At 37.2% G+C, this 22,888-nt stretch overlaps 1 protein-coding gene across 1 annotated transcript in view; it reads left to right on the plus strand.

Annotated features, from left to right (window-relative positions):
* The window catches only part of epha3 (eph receptor A3), a 161,386-nt gene that overhangs the window by 81,475 nt on the left and 57,023 nt on the right, over positions 1 to 22,888 (plus strand). Inside the window, exons 5-9 of the mRNA XM_016231088.1 lie at positions 235 to 570; positions 9,091 to 9,215; positions 17,851 to 18,013; positions 21,499 to 21,601; positions 22,083 to 22,147. Of these exons, the coding sequence (XP_016086574.1) occupies positions 235 to 570; positions 9,091 to 9,215; positions 17,851 to 18,013; positions 21,499 to 21,601; positions 22,083 to 22,147 (792 nt within the window). The remainder of the gene's footprint in view (positions 1 to 234; positions 571 to 9,090; positions 9,216 to 17,850; positions 18,014 to 21,498; positions 21,602 to 22,082; positions 22,148 to 22,888) is intronic.

Genomic DNA, 22,888 nt, shown 5'->3' on the forward strand with positions numbered 1-22,888 from the left:
TGTTAAAGTTTCTTCATGGAACCATCAATTCCAATAAATAACTTTTATTTTAAAGAGTGCAGAAGAAACGGTAGAAGAAAAGATGGGTTTCCTGGGTCAATATTGGTTCGCCTTGTCAGTGTTGAATATGCACATCAGTACAGCTGAAATGGATTTTCATCATGTTGTACAATATTTTTATAGCTTGATTTAAAAATGATGAATAAATATTATATCACATATCTTCTTCTTCAGGACCTCCATCTGCCCCACGCAGTGTGATCTCTGCCATTAATGAGACATCAGTGATTCTAGACTGGACCTGGCCGGCTGACAGCGGAGGCAGGAAGGACGTGACATTTAACGTGGTCTGTAAGCGTTGTTGGCCGGGTCCCAGGCAGTGTGAACCCTGTCGAGGGGCCGTGCGCTTCTTGCCCCGTGCCACCGGCCTCACTAACACCACAGTAACCGTGGTGGACCTCCTGGCACACACCAACTACACCTTTGAGATCGATGCCCAAAATGGAGTGTCCTCCCTGGCCCCCACAGTCCGCCACTATGCTGCGGTCACCATCACTACCAACCAAGCAGGTGAGTCTCCCATCTCAGAATATTCTATTGTTAAAGGAAATTTTTCCCACCCCTTAAAAAAAAAAAACTGAGAAAAAAGGTCACCATTTGCTTGCACTCATGTAGATCTGAAACACCTATGATGTTCTTTCAGCCATGAAACAAAAAAGGTGAATTTTTGAAGAATATCCTGAATCTTTTTTTCTTAAAATGAACTTGGACTGGAACTGTCAAGCTCCAAATTCATGAAAATAGCCCTAAATGTATTATAAAAGAGGTCCATATGATTCAAGCACCATATGATTCGTTTTCAAAGCCATACAAAGCTTTATGTGAGAAAAGGAATGAAATAAATAAAAATAAAAAATCAGAACCAATGGTGTTTATGTCAAATGGCTTCAATGTGTCGTTGCGTCAGTACTTTTGTCGTTATATATAGCCATCCTAAGCTCAGTGCAAAAACCTCAATGCAACGCCTCTATCTACACTTATGCGAAAACCTACCTATACATACAATTCACTGCTTTTTTCCACGAGGCAGTAAATATCAGCTACTTTTGTTCCTTTTCACACATATTATGGTTAGGGCTGGGAAAATAAATCGATGCATCGTGAATCGAGAAATGATTCAGCATCGATTCTGAGATTTTCTGAATGCATCGCAATTCTTTCTTGAGTCGATTCTGAGCTCAGTTTTGAACAGGAGATGGCACTCCATGCTTTAGAAACAGCCGGCTTTGCTTGTTTCCAAATCCTTACACACACTTGAACCTAAAATAATCATTCATAAAATTCGAAAAGGTTGAAGCGAATTACAAGGGTGTTCACAGTGGGCTGTGCTTATATTAATCTCGCGTCATAAAATCATTCTGAGCTGAGGTGAAATTAAGGTTACATGACTCGATGACTCGAAGAATCAATTCCATTGCATTCCATTTGCATTCTGAAAATCTCAGAATTGATCCACGAATCGATTCTGCATCGATTTATCGTCCCAGCCCTAATTATGATTGCAGGGGCAGATCGATGTATTTATTATCAATTAAAAAATAACTACATGTTTGTGTCACATAACCAGCTCCATATGTATGGCTTTTCTGATGTAGTAAACTTGCTTGGTAGCACACCTTGTACAGCATATTGCTTTTGATTGGAGGCACAATGACAAAGTTCAAAGTCTTGTAAAAGCAAGCTAAAATGCTTCAGAAAATGTGTTTTTGTCTCATGTTTGCTTTTGTTAACACTATGAGTTAGGTTTAGGGTTGGTGATACATTTTTTAGTACCACTCACCAGATATTTAATTTCCAAGCCATAATATGTACAACGAATGAAATAAAACGTTGCCAGGTTCATTTCTTTAGGATAAAACTGAACACACTTTTAGCATCACTCACTGGACATTTCACTTTGAAAGAGTTGCAAAACGAACAAGAAGCAACCTAATATCATTTTGCATAAATGTTGGCACATTTTTCCAATGAGCCTGGGTTGTATATAGCATGGACCATTGGAATATAGCACACATCTTAACATTTCTGATCATTTTATTGTGCTCTTTTTGCAATTTTGTGACATGACAGGCCCATTCCCCATTCATTATGGAATAGATCAGCCAGGATTTTCTTCAGATATTCACCTTTTGTGTTCCATGGAAGAAAGAACATCACAGAGGTTCAGAACAATGTGTGAACTATCCGTTTAATTCTCCCGGGTCTTCTAATGGGACATTAACACAAAATTACCAAAAATGACACTTCATTCAAAGCCACGTCTTAACAGAAAAAAATTGTCATCAAAGATTTCCATTGATTGAGCGAAATGTTTTAATGGTCCCCTGAGATGGGCTGAGACATATTCACGAAGACAATTCGATTTCCTCTCAGCGATGTGCAACAAAGCTCAACATTCCAATTGGAAGGAAGAAAAGAACTGTTTAATGCCTCTGCAAGCTTATTGCTCATCCCGCACTATCACAGCTGTCTGTGAACATATAATTCTGCAGGTGCTGGCCTCTAGTATGGCTGACTGGAGGTCCCGACTCCTCAGGTTACTAAAGCAGAGGGATGCTGAACGGCAGGCCATCTGCCTCTCATTCCATGTGGGCTTCCTTTGTGACGACTCGTGTCTCTGTTCTCTAGCCCTGTGGGGCTCAGGCCTCTGTCAGTTCAGTGCCAGCTGTGGAGTGATAGGTACAGGTCCTGTCGGATGATTTAGAGTAGGCTTTGGTCCACAGATTACAGGCTTTGGGTCTGGTGTCATGAAATAGTAGGCAAAGACTACTTGGACTACTAGAGGTTCAAAGGCTAGGGATTGATAGTTTTGCACCCTTTTACCACAGGGAGCAGTTGACTTTGCCTGAGACCTCATAAAATCCTTACTGTCATTGTGAGAGGACTGCATTTTCACTCAGCAGATCTTTCATCTTCTGTCGAAGAACAGATGCTGATTTATCTGTGAAGAAAGGCATCTTCTTTCAGAGTGATACAGTGCTACAGGCTCTATGTTGTCTTCCCTGTCTGAGTCACTCAACATTCATGTTTTCAACAATATTTTCATTATTTGTGGGTCATCCCTGTTAACTTTTGAAAATGAATAATGTATGCTTGTTATAATTTAAAGTATTTTTTTAATATAAAATGCTATTCCAGACATTCATTATATCCTATTAAATGTTAATAATTAAAGAAAATGAGCAATGACTAAATTAATAAAATGAATACTTTTATTCAGCAATGGCACTTAAATTTATCAAAAGAGACAGTAAAGACTATTTCTATTTCGAATAAATTCTGTCTGTTGAACTTTCAATTAAAAAATAATATTTTTTCAACAACAAAAATGTTTATATATATATATATAAAGCAACACAACTGTTTGCAACATTACATTTTTTCTTACATTTCAATAAGAGAACTGAAAAAAATTAACCAATAATTACTGAAATAATATTATTAATTTATTAACACTAATAAATATTTTCATTATTATTTTTATTATTATTATTATTATTATTATTATTATTATTATTATTATTATTATTATTCAGAATTTACTTTATAGCACCTGAATAAAATGACAACATTCACTCAGATTTCGAATTTTCCAATATACAAAGACATATAGATGGGGTTATAAAAATGTATCGCATTGTTAGAATGACCCTGGCTACAAGCACTAGAGTTTGTCGTGGGTTTAAGTTTTTTTTAGTGTTGATAGGTCACAGCTTCACTCTATTAAATGTGTTTTCATCAGACAAGGATACCTTGAGGGGACAGATTTGTGGCCCCTCAAACTGATGGGCAGTAAATATGGATTTAACACTTCTCTTCTCTAGTCCTTCATTGAAGTCTCAGAGGAACATTTTAACAAACCTTAAATACATGATACTTTTTTATTTTAGAATATTGAGGCCATTTGTTTTTAATTATTCTCTGTTGATTTCTATGGCCTTATTAATCCCTTTAGACATACACATTCCCACTCACAATTCTTACTTGCTTTCAAAGCACACAGTACAAAGAAGCATACTTTGGCTTAAGCGCTCCAGTTTATTGGACTGCAATGGTATTCATTTCCTCGCACAGAGACAGCACTACACCCTCATTTTCTGTCTTTTCGATTGAATTTTTCAGTTCAGGCTGTTTCAGAAACCAATACCAGGAAGATCGTAACCCCTCTCTCTGTTCTTCTCTACTCTTGCTCTTAGACAAATAATCCAGCTTCCTTTACTGTCCTATAAAACACAGCCAGAACAAGGAGATGGATGTGTGAACGGCCAATCTAGTGAGTCGGGCCTGCAGAGAGCACATTTACGAGGGGCTCCGAGGGTTGTCAGCGCAGCCCAATCCATCTAAACAGAGCCAGCTTGTGCTCCGCAGCCCAAGGGAGACAGCACACGCAAGCTGCCCTCCATGTAAGAACGGTGCTCTCTGCTTGGCTCTCAGCCTCATCAGAGCTGTAAAACGTTTGTGTTGAGAACTGATGGTTCTGCCATTTTAACGGGCCGATTCACCCGACCTGGCAGTCGTGCCGGGGCAGGGCAGAGATTTTCAGCAAAGCCAACAAAGCCGGAAAAGCATGTGGCCTAACTTTCAGTAATCCCAAGTCTCATACTGCTTTGCCGGGATGTGCAAAATTAACTTTTTGGCACAACTGGCAATGATGAGTGAATTGAAAAAAAATACCATGTCTTAAATATTTCTTAACAGCTGGGAAACTATAATTTGCAGTACTTTTTCAAGGAAAACTTGAACTATATTTTGTCTAATGATTTTCTAATGACTTGTTAAGCTCTAAATTGCAAGATCATATATTATAGGTAGGGGCCAATCTCTATCTCACAGTCACAAAATTAAATGTGATTTTTATGTTTATTATTATTATTAATGTGAGGAATATTCCCAATTCACTACTGTGCAAAAGTTTGGGGTCAGTAAGTTTACACACACACACACACACACACACACACACACACACACACACACACACACACACATATACAGAAATGACATTAAATTCTTCAAACGTGACAGTAAAAGTCTTAACTGTCAGTTTTGAAGTATGTATAATTGAAGTATATATGATGTCACTTTTGTATGATTCACTTTTGAATCATACCATTTATTTTAAATTGAAATGCTGTTTATTTAAACCAGAATCCTAAAAAAGTATCACAGTTGCCGCAAAAATATAAGGCAACTGTTTTTTTTTTTTTTTGAACATATCATCATTAGAATGATTTCTGAAGGATCATGTGACACTGAAGACTGGAGTAATGATGCTTAAAATTCAGCTTTGCATCACAGGAATAAATTACATTTTAAAGTATATATTCAAATAGAAAATAGCTATTTTAATGTGTTATAATATTTAACAAATTTACTGTTTTTAATTGTATGTTTGATCACATAAAAGCAGCCATGGTGAGCAAAAGAGATTAAAACGTAAAAAAATGTCTTTAACATGAACAGAAGTGTATGTTGCAGTATCAAGTAGTATCACAAAAAAAGAAGAAGAAGAAGAAGAATTCCTCTTTAGAATCGCAAATTCAGCTTTGCATCACAGGAATAAATTACATTTTAAAGTATATATTCAAATAGAAAATAGCTATTTTAATGTGTTATAATATTTAACAAATTTACTGTTTTTAATTGTATGTTTGATCACATAAAAGCAGCCATGGTGAGCAAAAGAGATTAAAACGTAAAAAAATGTCTTTAACATGAACAGAAGTGTATGTTGCAGTATCAAGTAGTATCACAAAAAAAGAAGAAGAAGAAGAAGAATTCCTCTTTAGAATCGCTCGCATTACATCAGTTAGGGTCAGATATCATTCTTACAATCGGACTTAAACCATGAAATGTTGCAGTTCCTTATAATGTTACCAGTCAACAGCCGAATCCAATTTTGACTTGCGTTTGGCACTTGGCAAGTGTTAATTTTGGCCCCTGATCTGCGTGGAAGTGTTCAGCTGGATCATGGCATGACAGAAGGTTTTCCATGACTCATTCATGCATTCTTGAAATACGTTGTTGCGGTTTGCCTCTTCTGTTTGGCGTGTGGAGTTTTTGGGGGAAAAGGGCAGGGAGAAAGAAAAGGAGGGTCAGCACCCACTTTAATGCCATGCCTCTGTCTCACATCCGCAGAGCCATGTGGAGGACATTTTGAGACCATGTTCTGCAGAATGCCATTATCTCGACAGCACTTCTCTAAGATTATTTACAAATGCTTACGTCTGCACTGCAGCATACTTGCAAGTATAATAATTGTCAGCCACACCTGTAAACGCAGCGCTCTGATTTCACTCCTCTACTGAGGAGTTCCCTCCTTTCTGCATTTTTCGTAACTGAATATTCTTGCAGTATCCCACATAATTGTGCGGTTCTTTTCGCTGTTGCTTTCTTCTAGGAGGTTTGTGGGAACTGATGATTTCTTTTGGCTTTAAGACAGAGGTGATCTGTTCACAAGGAGAAAGCCGAGAAATATACACAGTTCCAAAACCGAGTGAACATCCTGTTGAAAGATCTGCTGCCACACAATTAGAAAAGGCATGGAGGACTTGGCTCACAATTGTTTTCAGTAGAGTTTGGCATTAGCATGTTGCTAAGCTAGCAACTAAAAACTAAAATTCATAAAAAATAGCAAGTATTGAATAAAACAGTCAAACTCTTGGAACTGTTTTATTAATAATTAGCCATACTGCATAGATTATAATCAACATATCTTCCACTTTGTCCGCCATTTTAGTTTTTTTTACCACAGCTTGTCGCAAATTGTCGCTAATTCTGTGATTTGCTTCTCTGTGGAGGATATTTACAGTGCTGTGTTAGAAGTTGATCAAAAGGAGGTACAGTATCTTAGACGGTAGAGTAATCATTGCAACAAACTTTTGGATCCTTAACATTGAGGCTGTATCCAAAATCGCTCCTCTATATACCCTCACTCACTATCCCCTACATTACTCCACTAATACAGTCCACTGAATGAGTGAGTGACAACCAGTGAGCAAATTCAGACATCAAGGGCACAAGAAGTGCTGCGTTCGCCATTTTCTGGCAAGACTGTGGAATTTATTCATTGGTTGTACCCTCCTAATTGAGATGATTTATGGGAATGAGAATGCACTTGACAATATTCACTATGGTTGCAGACATCACTACAAATTTGTCCCCTCAAATAGTGCACAATATAAGGGTGTAGGGGTGCTTTTGGACCAGGACTGTTATTATAAACTAAAAATCCCAATAGTGTACCTATGATGCCATAAAATGCTCCCTAATAAGGCTGCTCACTTGGTTTCAGAAACATAATCACTTTGCTCTTTGCTGTCACATTCTTTCAGTGCTTTCTATTTGATTTTAAGACAACGTTGATCTGTTCACGCTGTGAACACTGAGAAAGATACACAGTGTCAAATGAGCCTGCTGTCCAGACATTATAAATCATAGCTTCCATAAACTGCGGCCACTATAAAACTTCAATAATTCCTCCCCTATCAGAGTGCCGTAGGGAAGGAGCTTGTGCAGCGGGGCTGCAAACTGAAACAGACTGAGCCCATCTGGATTCATTAACAAAGAGAAATAGACGAAAAGAAAAAACGAAAGGGTTCCAGGGGAAAAGAAGCATTTCAAGACTGTATAATCACAATCAAGGAAAGCTTGAACATTTGAAAGAACAACATGTTTTTCCTGTGGTCTAATAAAATTAAAACACAGGCGAGTCAGATGCCTCTATGGCCTCATTGCTGCCTCGCAATTACAGAGCTGTAAAGTTGAAAAAGAACATGAGCGCCAGGCAGGAGGAGAGCGGGACCGGCTCTGACTTGAATTACAGTCACAGATTGTGACCATGTGAAGTGCCAGAGCAGAGGGAGACTTTGAGCTGCCTGTAGCACACTTAGAGATGTGCAAAACTACATATTTTTTTCAAAATAGTTCACTAGTTGGAGGGTTATGTAAATGACTAGATTGTTAATCTCAAGGATGCCCTGAATAATTATGCTGGTTCACCGAACCTTGATCGAATGGTGGTGTTTATATGAAAAACAGCTAGAAAGAGCACAATGGAAGAGTTTTGAGACCCATTTGTAAAGTTTACAGTTAAGTTGTAGGACTGCCAAAAATGGTGTAAGGAATGAATGGCACAGTGGGGATGTAAATAAATAAATAAAGAAGGAAGGAAGGAAGGGAGAAAGAAAAGACTAAACTAATTCAGGTTTATTTATTTACACACTGGAATCTTAGGACCTCAAGGAGAAATTGAATAGAATAGAATAAGTATATAAATATATGAATTTAATACTTCTATTCAGTAAGGACACATGAAAAAGGAGAGTAAAGACATGTATAATGATACAAAATATTTTGTATTATTTATTATTACTTAATTATTTATTTTTAACAGTTAATAATAAGAAGAATAAATATGTTTCTTGAGCAGAAAATCGGGATATTCAGCTTTGCAACTAAATTATGGACTAAATTATGATATATTCAAATAGACAACACTTATTTTAAATTGTAATAATATTTCACAGTATTTTGGTTACTGTATTTTGATCAAGTAAATGCAGATTGCTAAGAGACGTCTTTCAAAAACATGTAAACTATCTTACCAACCTCAATTTTTTTGAACAGTGTTATACCTGCTTTCATTATTTAGAAAGTGGGTTACTCGGGAATGGATTACTTCATAATTGGGGGTCCTTGGCACCACAAAACCCTTGAATTAATGAGTTGTGCTTTAAACGTAGAGGTATTGACTTGACATGAAAGTGGCCACTGTTTGCAGGAACCAGCCGTTGCCTGATTGCATCAATTTGTCTTTCAGTGCCAACTTTCCCAACTTTGAAACCGGCCCCCAGTGGAGAACAAACTCGATTAGGTCAACAGGAACCAGTTCACAGGATGCAAATTGTTGAATGAAAATGTCAGCTGAACTTCCTGTGACTTTAGGCTTTATGTGCTTGTAATACCATCACAGCGAGAGTGGAAACAGCTAATCTGCTTTTTTCCCTTTTCTCTCTCCCTCTCTCTGCGCAGCTCCATCTGCAGTGACTGTCATCAGGAAGGACCGAACATCCAGAAACAGCATCTCACTGTCATGGATGGAGCCAGAGAGACCCAATGGGATCATTTTGGACTACGAGGTCAAATATTATGAGAAGGTGGGGGCAGTTTAATTTTAATTTGCCGTGGGCATTCACTGCATTAACATTTTCATTTGAAGTCATCACTTTGTCCTTTTATTTGGCATCATTAGGAATCTTGGTCCAGAGTGCACATCTATATACCTGGGAGCATTTCAAGTCATTAGTCGATGTGGCTTAATTTGACTGTTGGAGGTGAAATAGATTCTGTCTGCTCTGCTGAGAGATGTTTGCCTGAAATGAAATTTTAAACCCGGTACCAATGTTCCCTTAATTTTTGCTTTCATTGAGCAAAACCTATTTCTGTTGGACAGACCCTTCAGCCACCTGAACAGAATCACTCCAGTGTTCACTGTGCCCATTTTTTTTTTTTATTATTAAAAAAAAATGCACACCCGTATTTTTAAAGCAGGTGTGCATTTAAAACGTTTGATTCCAAGTAAATTTAATCACCATTCTATATTAATGCGCTGCTTTTATTGACGCACAGAGATCGGAGATTGCGCACAGAAACATTCACACACAAAATTGTTGTCAACGCCTTTTAATAGTGATACTGAATCCTGAATCGCTACTCAGCAACGATGGGGTAAAATCGTTGATTTTGATGTAAAAGTCACAGCTTCATTGTTTGTAGAGATAGACGCACAGACTCGGGTAACTTAATTCACACATACTTTAATCTCTCTCTCTCTCTCTCTCTCTCTCTCTCTCTATAGCCATATTTGAGCAAAAAAGTCAAGTAGTTTGCATCACTAGATAGCTGTCAGTCATTTAACATTTCTATAGTAAAACAGTTGACTAATATTAAATGATTTGCAACTTCCACCTTACCCCGCTCTCTTACAACATTAAATTGATGATTCGTGCTCTGGTTCTGTAAACAGTAAAGCACCTACTTTGATTTGATAGGCCATCTCAGATTATTATAAATTGACCAATTCTAATTATTGGGGGGGGGGGGACTTTTCCCCCTCAATTTCTATGGTAGTTACGGCTCTGATATATAAGTGGCAGATTTTAAATTGCCTTTCCCCAACCAAACAGTCAGTGTAGCCAAGTAGATATATATTTTAAATAAAATAAAATAAAAATGCCAGTACATTATGCTGGGGAAAAAATGGTACAGTAACGTCTAGGTTACTTGTGTAACCCTCGTTCCCTGAAGGAGGGAACGGAGACGTTACGTCAGTGACTGACGAATTGGGATCTCGCCTTTGCTAAGAATTTCCTATTAACTTTCACACTTACAAAGAAACAGCAAGTGACAGATTGAATTAAACATAAAAAATGTTGAAGTATAAAAGCTGAAACAGTATTTTCTTGTAAAACGTAAACCAATAATGTTTATTCACTCCCTAGATTTTTTTTTCTTCTGTGAACTTGAATAGTGCAGTCCTCAAACTTGATTGTTTAGACAACAGACAAATTGAACTACATTATAATATATGTAGAACTTTTATTGAGATCATGTAATGCACGAGATTTCTGATAGATCCAGTTCCATATTCAGAATCAATGGACATGCAGATGGACTTTGGTTTCAATATTGTGTCCAATCATCTAGTTTTGTTTAGAGAGCTCTCTATCATTTCTGAGTCTGCCTTCTGCACAGATTTCTGTCTGTCTGTGTAGGCAGTGCACAGGCAGTTTAGAGAAAACATTGCTTAGTACTCACCGACCAGGTCAGTTCATTTTAAGCCTTCTTAACAATCTGTGAAAGTGCCAGATGATCTCTGCTTTGGTCTTGTAACACTGGAGGCACTGATCTAAACACCACCTGCCCATTAAAGTTTGTGGGCTACAAGCCCATGCTCACCCATCTAAAAACCCTCACAATCTCTCCTCTCCAGTCACAAACCAGTCCGGTCGGCCCCTCGGCTGCTTTCCTACAGATGCCGTATGATTAATGAGCCATATAGGAATCGGGTCTTGATTGAGGGTCAGTATTGTTATGCCACATCGGCGCTGCTCTTTTAGGGTCAGTTTTCAGAGGGCTCTTTCATGCTGTCAGATCCTGTGATGTCTTCTACTCTAGGTGAAGTGGGTAACGTCTCCCTCGCTCTGAAGCAAGCACGACTCTGGGTTTGGAACTTAACTGGGCCCTGATTTTGTGGGAGTCTCTTCTCCCGAACTGGCAGGGGATCTGAGGGTGTGAAAGAAAGCCCTAGAACAGTCTCCAGTGGCAACCGTCCAGAATTCTTCCCGCAGCAAAAACATTCCGTAGCTTTAGTGGGTAAATGGCTTGACTGTATGACCACACAGAGACGCGCATATTGAAATTGTAGACAGGATTCAGTTGTCTCCGAGACATGGTTCATCTTCATCATGACAAAAAGGTCTTAAGTTCAAAATTGAAAGCTCATGCCAATGTTTTAGACCAGCAGCTTATTTTATCCTGTACTTTTCACTCTCCAAATACTAGGGCTGAGAGATACAGCTTAAAAAGATAGATAGATAGATAGATAGATAGATAGATAGATAGATAGATAGATAGATAGATAGATAGATAGATAGATAGATAGATAGATAGATAGATATCACAGTAAAAATAGTATTATACTGCAATATTATTACAATTTAAAATTTTAAAGTTATCTGTTTTCTATTTGAATATATTTAAAAAATGTAATTTATTCCTTCGATGCAAAGCTGAATTTTCAGCATCATTACTCCTGTCTTCAGTGTCATATGATCCTTCAGAAAATTTATAATGATCTAATATGCTGATGTCTTATAATCAATAATGTTAAAAAACTTTTTTTTTTTTTTTTTTTTGTAGAAGCTATGATCTTTTTTTGGTTTATTTTATTTGGTAAATAGAAAGTTCAGAAGAAAGACTTTTTTTGTAACAATGTAAAAGTCTTTAGTGTCACTTTTGATCAATTTCATGCATCCTTACTGAATAAAAGTATTTTAAAAAATCTTACTGACCACAAACTTTTAAACGTTACTATATTGCGAATATTTAAAATATCACCCAGCTGTAATGAGTTATCTTACAGTAAGTATTATCTGTTAAATAACTTTGACATTGCTCTTGAAGTTAACAGATTTATTTCCAAAAATGGTTCAATACCACCAGTTGATTGTGCCTCATATTTCCCATATGAAGATTAGCACTGAACACAAAAACAGCCGTTATACAACCTAAGCTTCTGCAGAATGAGCTAATAAGCTCCGTAGAACCATATTCTATAACCATAGAATCACTGTAAAAAGTTAAGCCTAAATGTTTCATTTGAATTGTTCTTGAACGGGCAAACTTTATGAGTTGACCTTTTGAGGATAGCGGCTCAACTCTCTTGAGCCGAGTTACACTCAGAATGTGTTCAACATTTACATTCAGTCCAAATATGCTGATATCGCTTTTCCATCTGCTGGCGAAAAAAGAGATTAGTTGGACCCTGCGCTTCCTACAGAGGACCTTTGTGCTGCGTCTTTCTGTGAGATCAGTGAGGCCTAAATCTCCGCCAGTGGAAATGCTTTCGCTTGACCGTAATCCCCTTATTTGCAAGCAAAAGGCAGCTCATCGCGGGCTATTTTCACCGTCTGGCACAGGTACACTCGGGGGCTCCTGAAATCCTCCATGTCTCATTTGACCCTGGGTGGCACAGTGTTCCCCGTTCACAATGAAATCTAGTCCGTCTCTCCATTGATTCCTGTTAATTACACAACCTTGTGAGGCACTGCTTCATCAGGCATAGCTGGAGTTGCCCAAATCCTACACAAGCGGTGCTGCCATGTGGAAAAGCCAGAGACACCCTCGGTAAGACCCTCGGTGCCCCTTGATCTAGGTTGGCAGAGGATAACAAGCCACCTTCACCCTCACAAAACACACACACACTGAGAAGGAAGGGGGGCCCCAAATCTTCTTACCGGATTCACTGACACACAGGCCGCAGACTTGAACATATAAACCTCATAAAAGAGAGCCAGATCCGCAAAGTGACTTTTCAAAGAAAATATGGCATCAACAGGCCGAGTTCAAAAACACCATGATATTTACACTGCATAATGTTGTATAGTGCAAAATCAAACAAACTGCACTTAATGGATTCCCAAAAAGGCATCGAGATGCTCAGTAACCTGAGTGATGCGGCTCCTGTGAGAGCGTCATCCAATCCGGAGGTCCAAGAGATCCATGTTGCTTCACTTAAAGTAAATCTCTTTTTGATTATACGCCAGGGGGGAATGCTCTGCTCTTGGTGTGTATATATCAAATTAACAATGCTACGAAAGAGGAAAGGGCCTTACAATTCAAGCATCTCTAAATACTTGAGAGCTCTGGTTCATGTTTCCCTGACGTTACAGCATCCCGATCGTGCTCGTCTTTTTTGGCAACACTCTAAAATTGACAGATAGAGCTTTTTAATGTTCTGGAAACGGTGCACATTTGTGATGATTTTGTCAGTTTATCGTATTGATCTCGGAGCATATTGGAGATTTTTTATTTCTCCTGCAACTTGGTTGGAAGGAATGCTTTGGAAAAGCCATTTTGTATTTACAGAATTTCTTCTTCAGCGGAGAGCCCAGATTGCAATATTTAGACTGTCAAAGTAGAACATGACAAGCATATTAAATTCCACCAATAGCGCACTTGTCGAAACGTAACAATTGCACGCCTTGTCAAACCCCGGAGCTGGGAGGTGGCTGATGCAGACCTAGGACATATGGTAAGGATATAGTGTTTGCAGCGAAAATTTCGACACACCTGTATATGATTTCCAGCTGATCACATGATGTCGTGAGCAGGGAACGGTGACAACCTGTGAAAAGATTTATGACTCGAACAGAGACGCATACAATACGACGTGAGGTATTGGTTTCGTCTTCCGTGGCAGAGCGAATTTATATATCCGAGGCCTCCTCAAACCATAAAACCTGATGCGCTCCATTTGTGGCTTTGCATTCAAAGTCTGGAGGTTTGAAATGGTTTCTGTGCTGCGTTCGAGAAAGGGGTAGAAATGATTGTCGTCGGATCCAGATCAAATGTGATGTTTGCATTAGTCACTAGGTTTCCACTGGAGTCATGTGTTCGTTTCTTTCCGTGATGGGTTTTGTCAGTCGACGTCCTACCGCATTTATACAACTGCTAGATATACAGATCTACAGATGAAATCACTTTTTACAAACAGATGCTCGCTGGTGATACTTACAGGCTCTTTGGGCACCCCGGAAAAAGCTGTTTTGGATTAGTTTTTCATTCGAAAAGTGCTGTGAGAGGAGCCGAAACACCAAAATATTGCTTCCAATTTAAGATTCTAGGGCTGTACTACAGAAACTTTCGATCTTAATTCTTGATTTAAGATTTTTTTTTTTAAAGCTCCATTTACTCAATGAAATGGCCTTGGTTACTTTATAGATCAGATTCAGAGTTGATTCAGAAGTTTCTGTAATACAGCCTGGACATTTTTACTAAACTTCCAAAGCTTAACAGATGTAAGGCCCAAAAGACCATCTATGATCTAACGGAAAGCCATGTTTTGCTGTCATCGCAGCACGTACTGGCTCTTTGTGAAAGGAGATGTGAATAAAAACCATGCAATGCTGATAAAACATGGCTTTTCATTTATTTTGAATGCTCTAAGTAACATGTTCAGTCTAAACCAGCAGTCTGGTTTTGATTGTATAAGTCTGGTCAATGTCAAATATTATTTCTTATGTGGTGAAATGTGTATTTAAGCAGTAAAGACGCATATTGCATGTGCATGTTTGTTGTTTTTAATTTTTGCTTGTATATTCCACATTTTCCACAGGATTTAGCAAATGTTATATCCATGTGAGGTCATATATTCAACATTTGGTTAAACTTCCAACTGATTTGGTCTACTGTTAAAAAAAAACTTCACTATGTATCGTAGTTATTGCTTTATAAAAATTATCTACATAAATTCTATATTGTATATTTATACATTTTTTAGATTCTATAATATTAGAATTCTATAATTCCTAATATACCAACATTCTAACATTAATCACAGTTTCTTTAAACAAGAAACACACAGAACATATACACTACATTTCTAAAGTTTGGGATTTTTAGAATATTTTTAAAATATTTTTTAAGGAAATGTCTTATGCTCACTAAGGCTGCATTCATTTGAAATGAAATGAAGTAAAAACTGTAATATTGTAAAATATCACTACAATTTCAAGTAGCTGTTGTAAAATAATATTTTCAAATGAATTTTTCAAAACTGTTGTAAAAAAATATTTTCAAATGATGCCAAAGCTGAATTTCAGCTTCATTACTCCAGTCTTCAGTGTCACAAAAATCATTCTAATATGCTGGTTTTGTGAGAAAAAAAAAATTCTAAGTTGTCATAGTTGTGCTGTTTATTATTTTTGTGAAAACCGTAATATATTCTGTAATGAATAGAAAGTCCCAAAGAACAGTATTTATTTTAAGTAGAAATCTTTTATAATAATGTAAAACACTTTACTGACACATTTTCTTCAATTTAATGTCTCCTTGTTGAGTAAAAGTGTTATTTTTTTCTAATTTATTTTTCTAAATTTCTTTCCAAACTTTTAACTTTTGAAGTTTAATCTGTTTTTACAGAGTTCTGTGTGGCTATTTTTTAAGCTTTTTCTGGAAATCCAAAAAACAAAACCAGTGTTTTAGCATTTTGAAAGCCTCGTCTCTTGTGTACTTGCAGTCGCATCAGTGCAGCATTGTTCTAAATGTGGCTGAGCTAACATTGCTGTTTTATTTGTTTCTGATTAGTAGATAAGCAAAGGCTATTCAGAGAAATCCAGCATATGTAACTGTACACTGCCTCTCTCATCTAGTGGCGTCTGACAATTATGGTCCATACCAGCGCGCATCAAAAATCCTATTAGCATGTGTAGTCTAGACATGAAACCCAATAGAGCTTTAATCTGTTACGTGTTTGCCGACCCTCGAAAAGATGCTCTCAAATCTCATTTGCCATTAATTACTTCATTGTGGGGAAATTCAATATCTACAGTGTGGACAAGTGAGCTATTCTTAGAGGTCAACGATGGAGCAAAATGCAAATCAACTTTTGAAGGTTTGCCATAACACTAGCCATGGCCGAAGACTGATAAGTTACATGGATGAATGTGCTGGATAATGCTGGCAAATGAGTGATCCCTCTGTTTGTGGGATGTTTTCCCCCGTTTCTGGACTCCTACAATAAACAGCAGAAACCTCCGCTCTCGCTCTCATTCCACTCTTGCCTTTTTCCAGTCAGAGAAACATCTGGAAACAATGGTTTGAAAGCAAAGACGCCCCATAAATCAGTTCGGTTTTTTCGCTTGTAGAGAGGATCAACGTACCACAGAAATCTTTAGGAAAGCCATAAAAATGTGAAGAGAAGGTGGCAGTATATTAAGATGAGCTGGCACTGTCCCAAGCAGCCTGATGAGCATTTTCACGTCCGGTGGGACGTCCCTCTCCTGTCCGCTCCAACGGTCACATGTCAGACAGACGGATGTCTCTGTGCGTCTCTAATGAGATATGATTTATTTCAAATGCTCACTATTCCTCTTTAAGATTTTAAGATCCTCTTTAGGTTGCTCTGAAGTCCCTTTAAGGCAATTCAGTCCATATTAGCAACAGTCCTAGGAAGATGTTTTTTATGTAGGTGGTAAACATGCATCTGCTGGAGCAGGGAGGAATTTTCCCACATTTTTGGCACGTTTTCTTGTTGAATATCTTGTTCTGCTCAGAAATGCACTAGCATTCAAAAGTTTGTGGTCAGTTTTAATAGTTTAATACTTTTATTCAGAAAGAAATCATTTAAATTGATCAACGGTGATACAGACATCTGTAATGTCAAAACATAATTATATTTCAAATCAATGCTCAGGAAGATGTTTTTTATGTAGGTGGTAAACATGCATCTGCTGGAGCAGGGAGGAATTTTCCCACATTTTTGGCATGTTTTCTTGTTGAATATCTTGTTCTGCTCAGAAATGCATTCAAAAGTTTGTGGTCAGTTTTAATAGTTTAATACTTTTATTCAGAAAGAAATCATTTAAATTGATCAACGGTGATACAGACATCTGTAATGTCAAAACATAATTATATTTCAAATCAATGCTGTTCTCTTAACATTTGCATTCATCAAACAATCCTGAAAAAAATTGCAGTTCCACAAAAAATAATAAGCAGCTCAACCATTTTCAATATTGATTCTAATAAGAAATGTTTCTTGAGCAGCAAACCAGCATATATGAATGATTTCTGAAGGATCATGTGGAATAAATTATTATTTTTTAAATATTAAATATTTGAATAAAAATAGGAAAATATTAAAATAATTTATGTTGTAAAATATTTCACCCTATTGCTGTTTTACTGCATTTTTGAACAAATAAATACAGTGTCTGTGAGTCTTATTTTAAAAACATTAAAACATTTGAACAGTAGCGTACTTGAGATTATTAATTAGAATATGTTGTGCAAAGCTCTTCATGTTGACTTCTTATATCCTTGTTCTTCTATATTTCTATGAAATTTTGCATCATAATAACCAGAAAATCATAAAAGATGTATTGGACTCACCGTCAATCTGATTCATTTATCTGGCATTGATATTGGAGGCAAAATATGTTCAGATGTTTATGTTATGCTAAAACAAACATATCTCTTATTTTCCTCTTATTGCTTTCTATCCCACAGCAGGAACAAGAGACCAGCTACACCATCCTGAGGTCAAAGGGCACAAATGTTACACTGAATGGACTAAAACCCGACACAAACTACCTGCTACAAATCAGAGCGCGCACCGCGGCCGGATACGGCGGTAGCAGTCGCAAGTTTGAGTTTGAGACCAGTCCAGACTGTAAGCATTTGCAAACTTCCTTTCATTCTGTTCTCTATTTACAGTCACATTCCCTTGCAGTCACAACACCGGATTCAATCCATTCACAGCTGTGCAGCCCAAATGAACAATAAAGACAAAGGCTCGCAATTCCCTTGCTTTCTGATCCAATACACTGTCATAGAAGTCATTCACACAGTATAAACCACTTGGTTAAAACGATACGTGCTGCATCTTTTGTCCCATGCTGGCAGCTGTTGTCTGCAGCACTGTTAAGCACTTAGTCTGAGCATTTTGTAAACCCTAGATTGTGTCGCAGCATTGCTGAAGGCCTTTTTATCTAATGAAACATTTATAGGAAATCAATGCACACTCATGTAATGAAAAGATACTGTGAGCGGCTCTCCACAGGTTTCTGAGCACGATTAGCAATCTATAGGCGCCTCTGTATGTATAGCTGGTGTGAAATGTAGACCAAGGCGCATAATTTATGCAGAAAATGAAATTATGTTTCTCAGCCACCAGATATTCCATAATGAAAGAAAATGTTTTATGAATAGATGTAGGATAGTGTATAAATTGTGTAAAATATTCGTTTGTGGGAAATAATGGTCATCTAAATTATTGTTAAAGGTTTATTTCTCAACATTGATGTTTTATTATTTCATCTAATGGCTTGATTATTTCATCCCACTACTGGGAAAAAATCTCATCAGTATAATCTGCGGTATTAATTTACAGTGGCGCACAGCCTCCTGCTGCTTCCATTTCCTGACAAAATTTGTTTTTCTTTGCCATCACTCAATATGTGTCAACACCATCTGATAGAAAATAACCCTGTGCTGTCATCATGTCACATATTTATGATAAATATTAAAAAATCTAGCATCCAGCTTTGATTAAGAATGGATTGAGAATACAAGATTGTTTCAAACTTACTGTCAACTCCATCTACTGAAGAAAAACAGACGGTGCTGATGGAGTAACAAAATTAACTTTTCACATCACACGTGTATTCAAAAGCAGCAACAATTATATTTTTCTGCCGTTTTAACTACAAATGGGAAATACTTATCATGTGGGAAATTATCCAAAAATTACAAATGCTGTTTTTGAGTTGACATATTGTTGTAACAGAAAATATCCGTACAATTATTTATAATTTAATTTTAAATTCACCATAAAAATCAGTCTTTGTGACCCTGTCAAACTCAAGCTTTTCCACCTAAATTACCTTGAACAATTTGTCCCAGGAACTATTTTCCCCCCAGACCTGTTGCTGTCTGTGTTTCCATCGCGGACTAAAGTACAGAGAAGATTAGGCAAATAGTCTGGTGACGTAGGTCTGCACGCGTTTCTCAATACCAAGTACGGAAATTTTGGACTTGCATCCTCGGTAGTTCGGATTTCGCAAGTTCGACTCGGGAGTGTGCAAACAGCAGTGTACTTGAAAACATCAGTCAGCTCGCCTTGGCTACTGCAATTTTCCTCACTGTATTTACAATAAGACCAAATATGATATCAAACGCCACTGCCTCCTTTCGTTTTCATTTAAACATATTAATAGCCGCAGATGTAGTTCAGGGAACGTACATTACAATGAAACAAAATATATCAAACAGTATTGCCTCTTTTCATTTTAACAAATTAATAGATTAACAGAATAAACACCAAAGATTACCTGTTAGATTTACCCAAAATGAATTATATCTTATGTTTAACCACTACAGAGACATCAGAGCCAGGGCCAAATGTCAGAAGGACTAGCCGAGTTGAGGCTGCTCTCGTCGGGAAGCATGAGCACTGAGCGCCCGCTGATCGCCTGGAGCTCACGTCTCCGAAATCAGCGAAACACATTTTCAAATAGGCACTGTCTTTATAAATAAACCACAGATTTGAGTTTTAAACAACTACTTTCTCGCCTGAAATACTTTTAAAACTACTTTTCATGACACAATAACAGTAATATATATTTTTTCAAATATGCGAATAAATGGTGGTTAAAATACAATGCTGTGTGAACTCGACCAATCAGCATGCTCAGCGCCCAAGTCCTGCCCCCGAAAGTTCCGGACCTTTGAAAAAGTACTACAGGGAGCAGGGAACACACCGAGTCCCTAGTTCCTGGGGAAAGTTCCTACGGTGGAAACGGGGCTTTAGTGGGTGAAATATAAAACGACTAAAAGGATCTTCAGGAAAAGAAAAACACTTTAAATGAAATGCTAAATTAGCTGAACTTTAGAGTGCTTTTTTGTACGTCTTTATATGTAATTTCATAATTACTTCTGTTGTCTTAAAAATAGTAAAAGTGTACTGCTGAATGTACTGACAAGTTAAACTAAATACAAATAAATTTCGGTTGAAACTTTCATGCCATGTATTAAAATACATGTATAATTACACATTTAATGAAGTTGCAATTTAATACATTTAAAATAGATTAACTTTAAATGCAATAGCGCACTACAGCTAAAGTTATAAGCACTTTACATGTGCTTTTGTATGTTAGTTAACACATCACAAGTGTACTGCACTAGTCAACATTTGAAGTGAATCAAAACCTTTCATCAAAGTTGTCCTAAAACCTAAAACCAAAATGCGTTCTTGTCTTAGGACAACTTTTATGCACTTTTTTGATCCACTTCAAATGTTGACTACTGTATTTTAAAGTATGTATATAGTATATGGTATTTATTTAAAATGTAATTTAAAGTAAAACATTAAAATTTTACATGTTTACAAAGTGCACTGTTCAAAAGTGTATTTAAGTGTGTTAAGAAACATTTATGAAGGTGTACTCCCTTTACGTACACTTAAGTGACCTTTTATTTCATTCATTTGATATTATCTGCAAACACGTTTATTTTAAATACACTTTTAAAATTTGTAAACTACAAGTGCACATTCAGTCCAATTAAGCACACTTCTTTTTCACAAGGCGATATCGAGTGACTTTTAATGTTTCTATTTGAATATGTGTGAAGTATTGAGTTATGAACTGAGGTTGGGTTTAAGTTTAATGGAAATGGTACATTTGTATGAATTAACCTTGAACAGCTACATGTCTGTCCAATGTGTATTTAAAATGTCTCTTTCTCTCTCTCTGTCTCTCTCCGCAGCCTTTTACAAAGTGCACTGTTCAAAAGTGTATTTAAGTGTGTTAAGAAACATTTATGAAGGTGTACTCCCTTTACGTACACTTAAGTGACCTTTTATTTCATTCATTTGATATTATCTGCAAACATGTTTATTTTAAATACACTTTTAAAATTTGTAAACTACAAGTGCACATTCAGTCCAATTAAGCACACTTCTTTTTCACAAGGCGATATCGAGTGACTTTTAATGTTTCTATTTGAATATGTGTGAAGTATTGAGTTATGAACTGAGGTTGGGTTTAAGTTTAATGGAAATGGTACATTTGTATTAATTAACCTTGAACAGCTACATGTCTGTCCAATGTGTATTTAAAATGTCTCTTTCTCTCTCTCTGTCTCTCTCCGCAGCCTTTTCCATCTCCAGTGAGAACAGTCAGGTAGTGCTGATCGCTGTCTCCTCCGCCGTGGCCATCATCCTCCTCACTGTAGTGCTCTACATTGTGATTAGCAGGTCTGTCTGTCAGTCAAAGCGCAGTCACACAGAGGTTTAAGTGTGCCCATCTTGAAGCTGTCACTTTGCTGTCTCAAGTCTCTCCCCAGGACCCTTGATCTCCCACCCTTCAGATATGAAGTATGAAAATGTGTGCCCCTTCATGTCTGCTGCCTATATATAGTCGTAGACGATTCACTTGGCAGAAGCCGTGTTATTTTTCCTGCCGAATGTAACGGGCACCGTGAGAGTCGAGTGTCGTGTCATGCAGAGGGGCTGATTTTGGCAGATGGCACCACTGAAAGATTGCATGAATCTATGGCTTATTATAAGACCCCAGAACACTGTCATGCCTCATAGAAAAGCAAAACAGTCGAGTTGTTCCTGGCTCTGACTTTGGTCTGTTCAGGTTTTAGTCGCTTTGTACATAGTTTAGAGAAGAAAAAGGATCCAATTAAAGCCATTAAGAATAATTAACGCTTTTCATCACTTTAATTGACAGGTTTTGTAGATATAGCAAGTCCAAACATCCAGATGAGAAGAGGCTGCCCTTTGGCAACGGCCACTGTGAGTATATATATATATACACCTCAATAATTCTTCAGTCTTGCAAGTATTCAGGTTCTTTCCAAGTGTTTAATACCCATTCCTTACAAATAGTACAAATCAAAACAGAGTTTTGCTCTAGTATTTATTTTTAAATGTCAGACAGCCCAACAAGAAGCCAGTAACGGTGGAGGTTTTTATAATATCCCTTTTGCTCCCGAGTTACAGCAAGCCAATTGTCCGTATGCTGCCATTTTTCACACTGGCAGAGGTATTAGGAAGGAAATTTAATGGAGGCCCACACAATTTCTCTTAGATTAACCTGCATGAGGTGCCCTGTATGACTATAGCTTAGCTAACTGATTAGGTCATCCATAATAGACCTATCCATCTTCAAACCTAGCAAATTGCATTTCTTGACACCCTTAGCTTCTTATCGTTAAGATTCAAATCAACAACCTCTGCGATGGAATATGGTATTTTTTTCCACTGGATCTCCCAAGCACAGCAAATGCTGCTCACAAGCATCAGTATTTGTACAGTGCAAGATGTTTGTTTTTTTTGCAAGATAGCACTGCATTGATAGTCCTCACACATTCTAATTAGAGTTTTTTCTAACTTACCAACCCAAAATGTTAGACTTCTGCAATTAAATCAATAAACATATGAACACATTTCAAATGTTATAGAGAATTTCTTAAAGTCCCCATGAAATCAGAATTGACATTAATTATTTTTCATTGCAGTGTTTTTATAATAAAT

Source organism: Sinocyclocheilus grahami, unplaced genomic scaffold (genome assembly GCF_001515645.1).
Source record: "Sinocyclocheilus grahami isolate Dianchi unplaced genomic scaffold, SAMN03320097.WGS_v1.1 scaffold383.1, whole genome shotgun sequence".
Taxonomy (NCBI): Eukaryota; Metazoa; Chordata; class Actinopteri; order Cypriniformes; family Cyprinidae; genus Sinocyclocheilus; species Sinocyclocheilus grahami.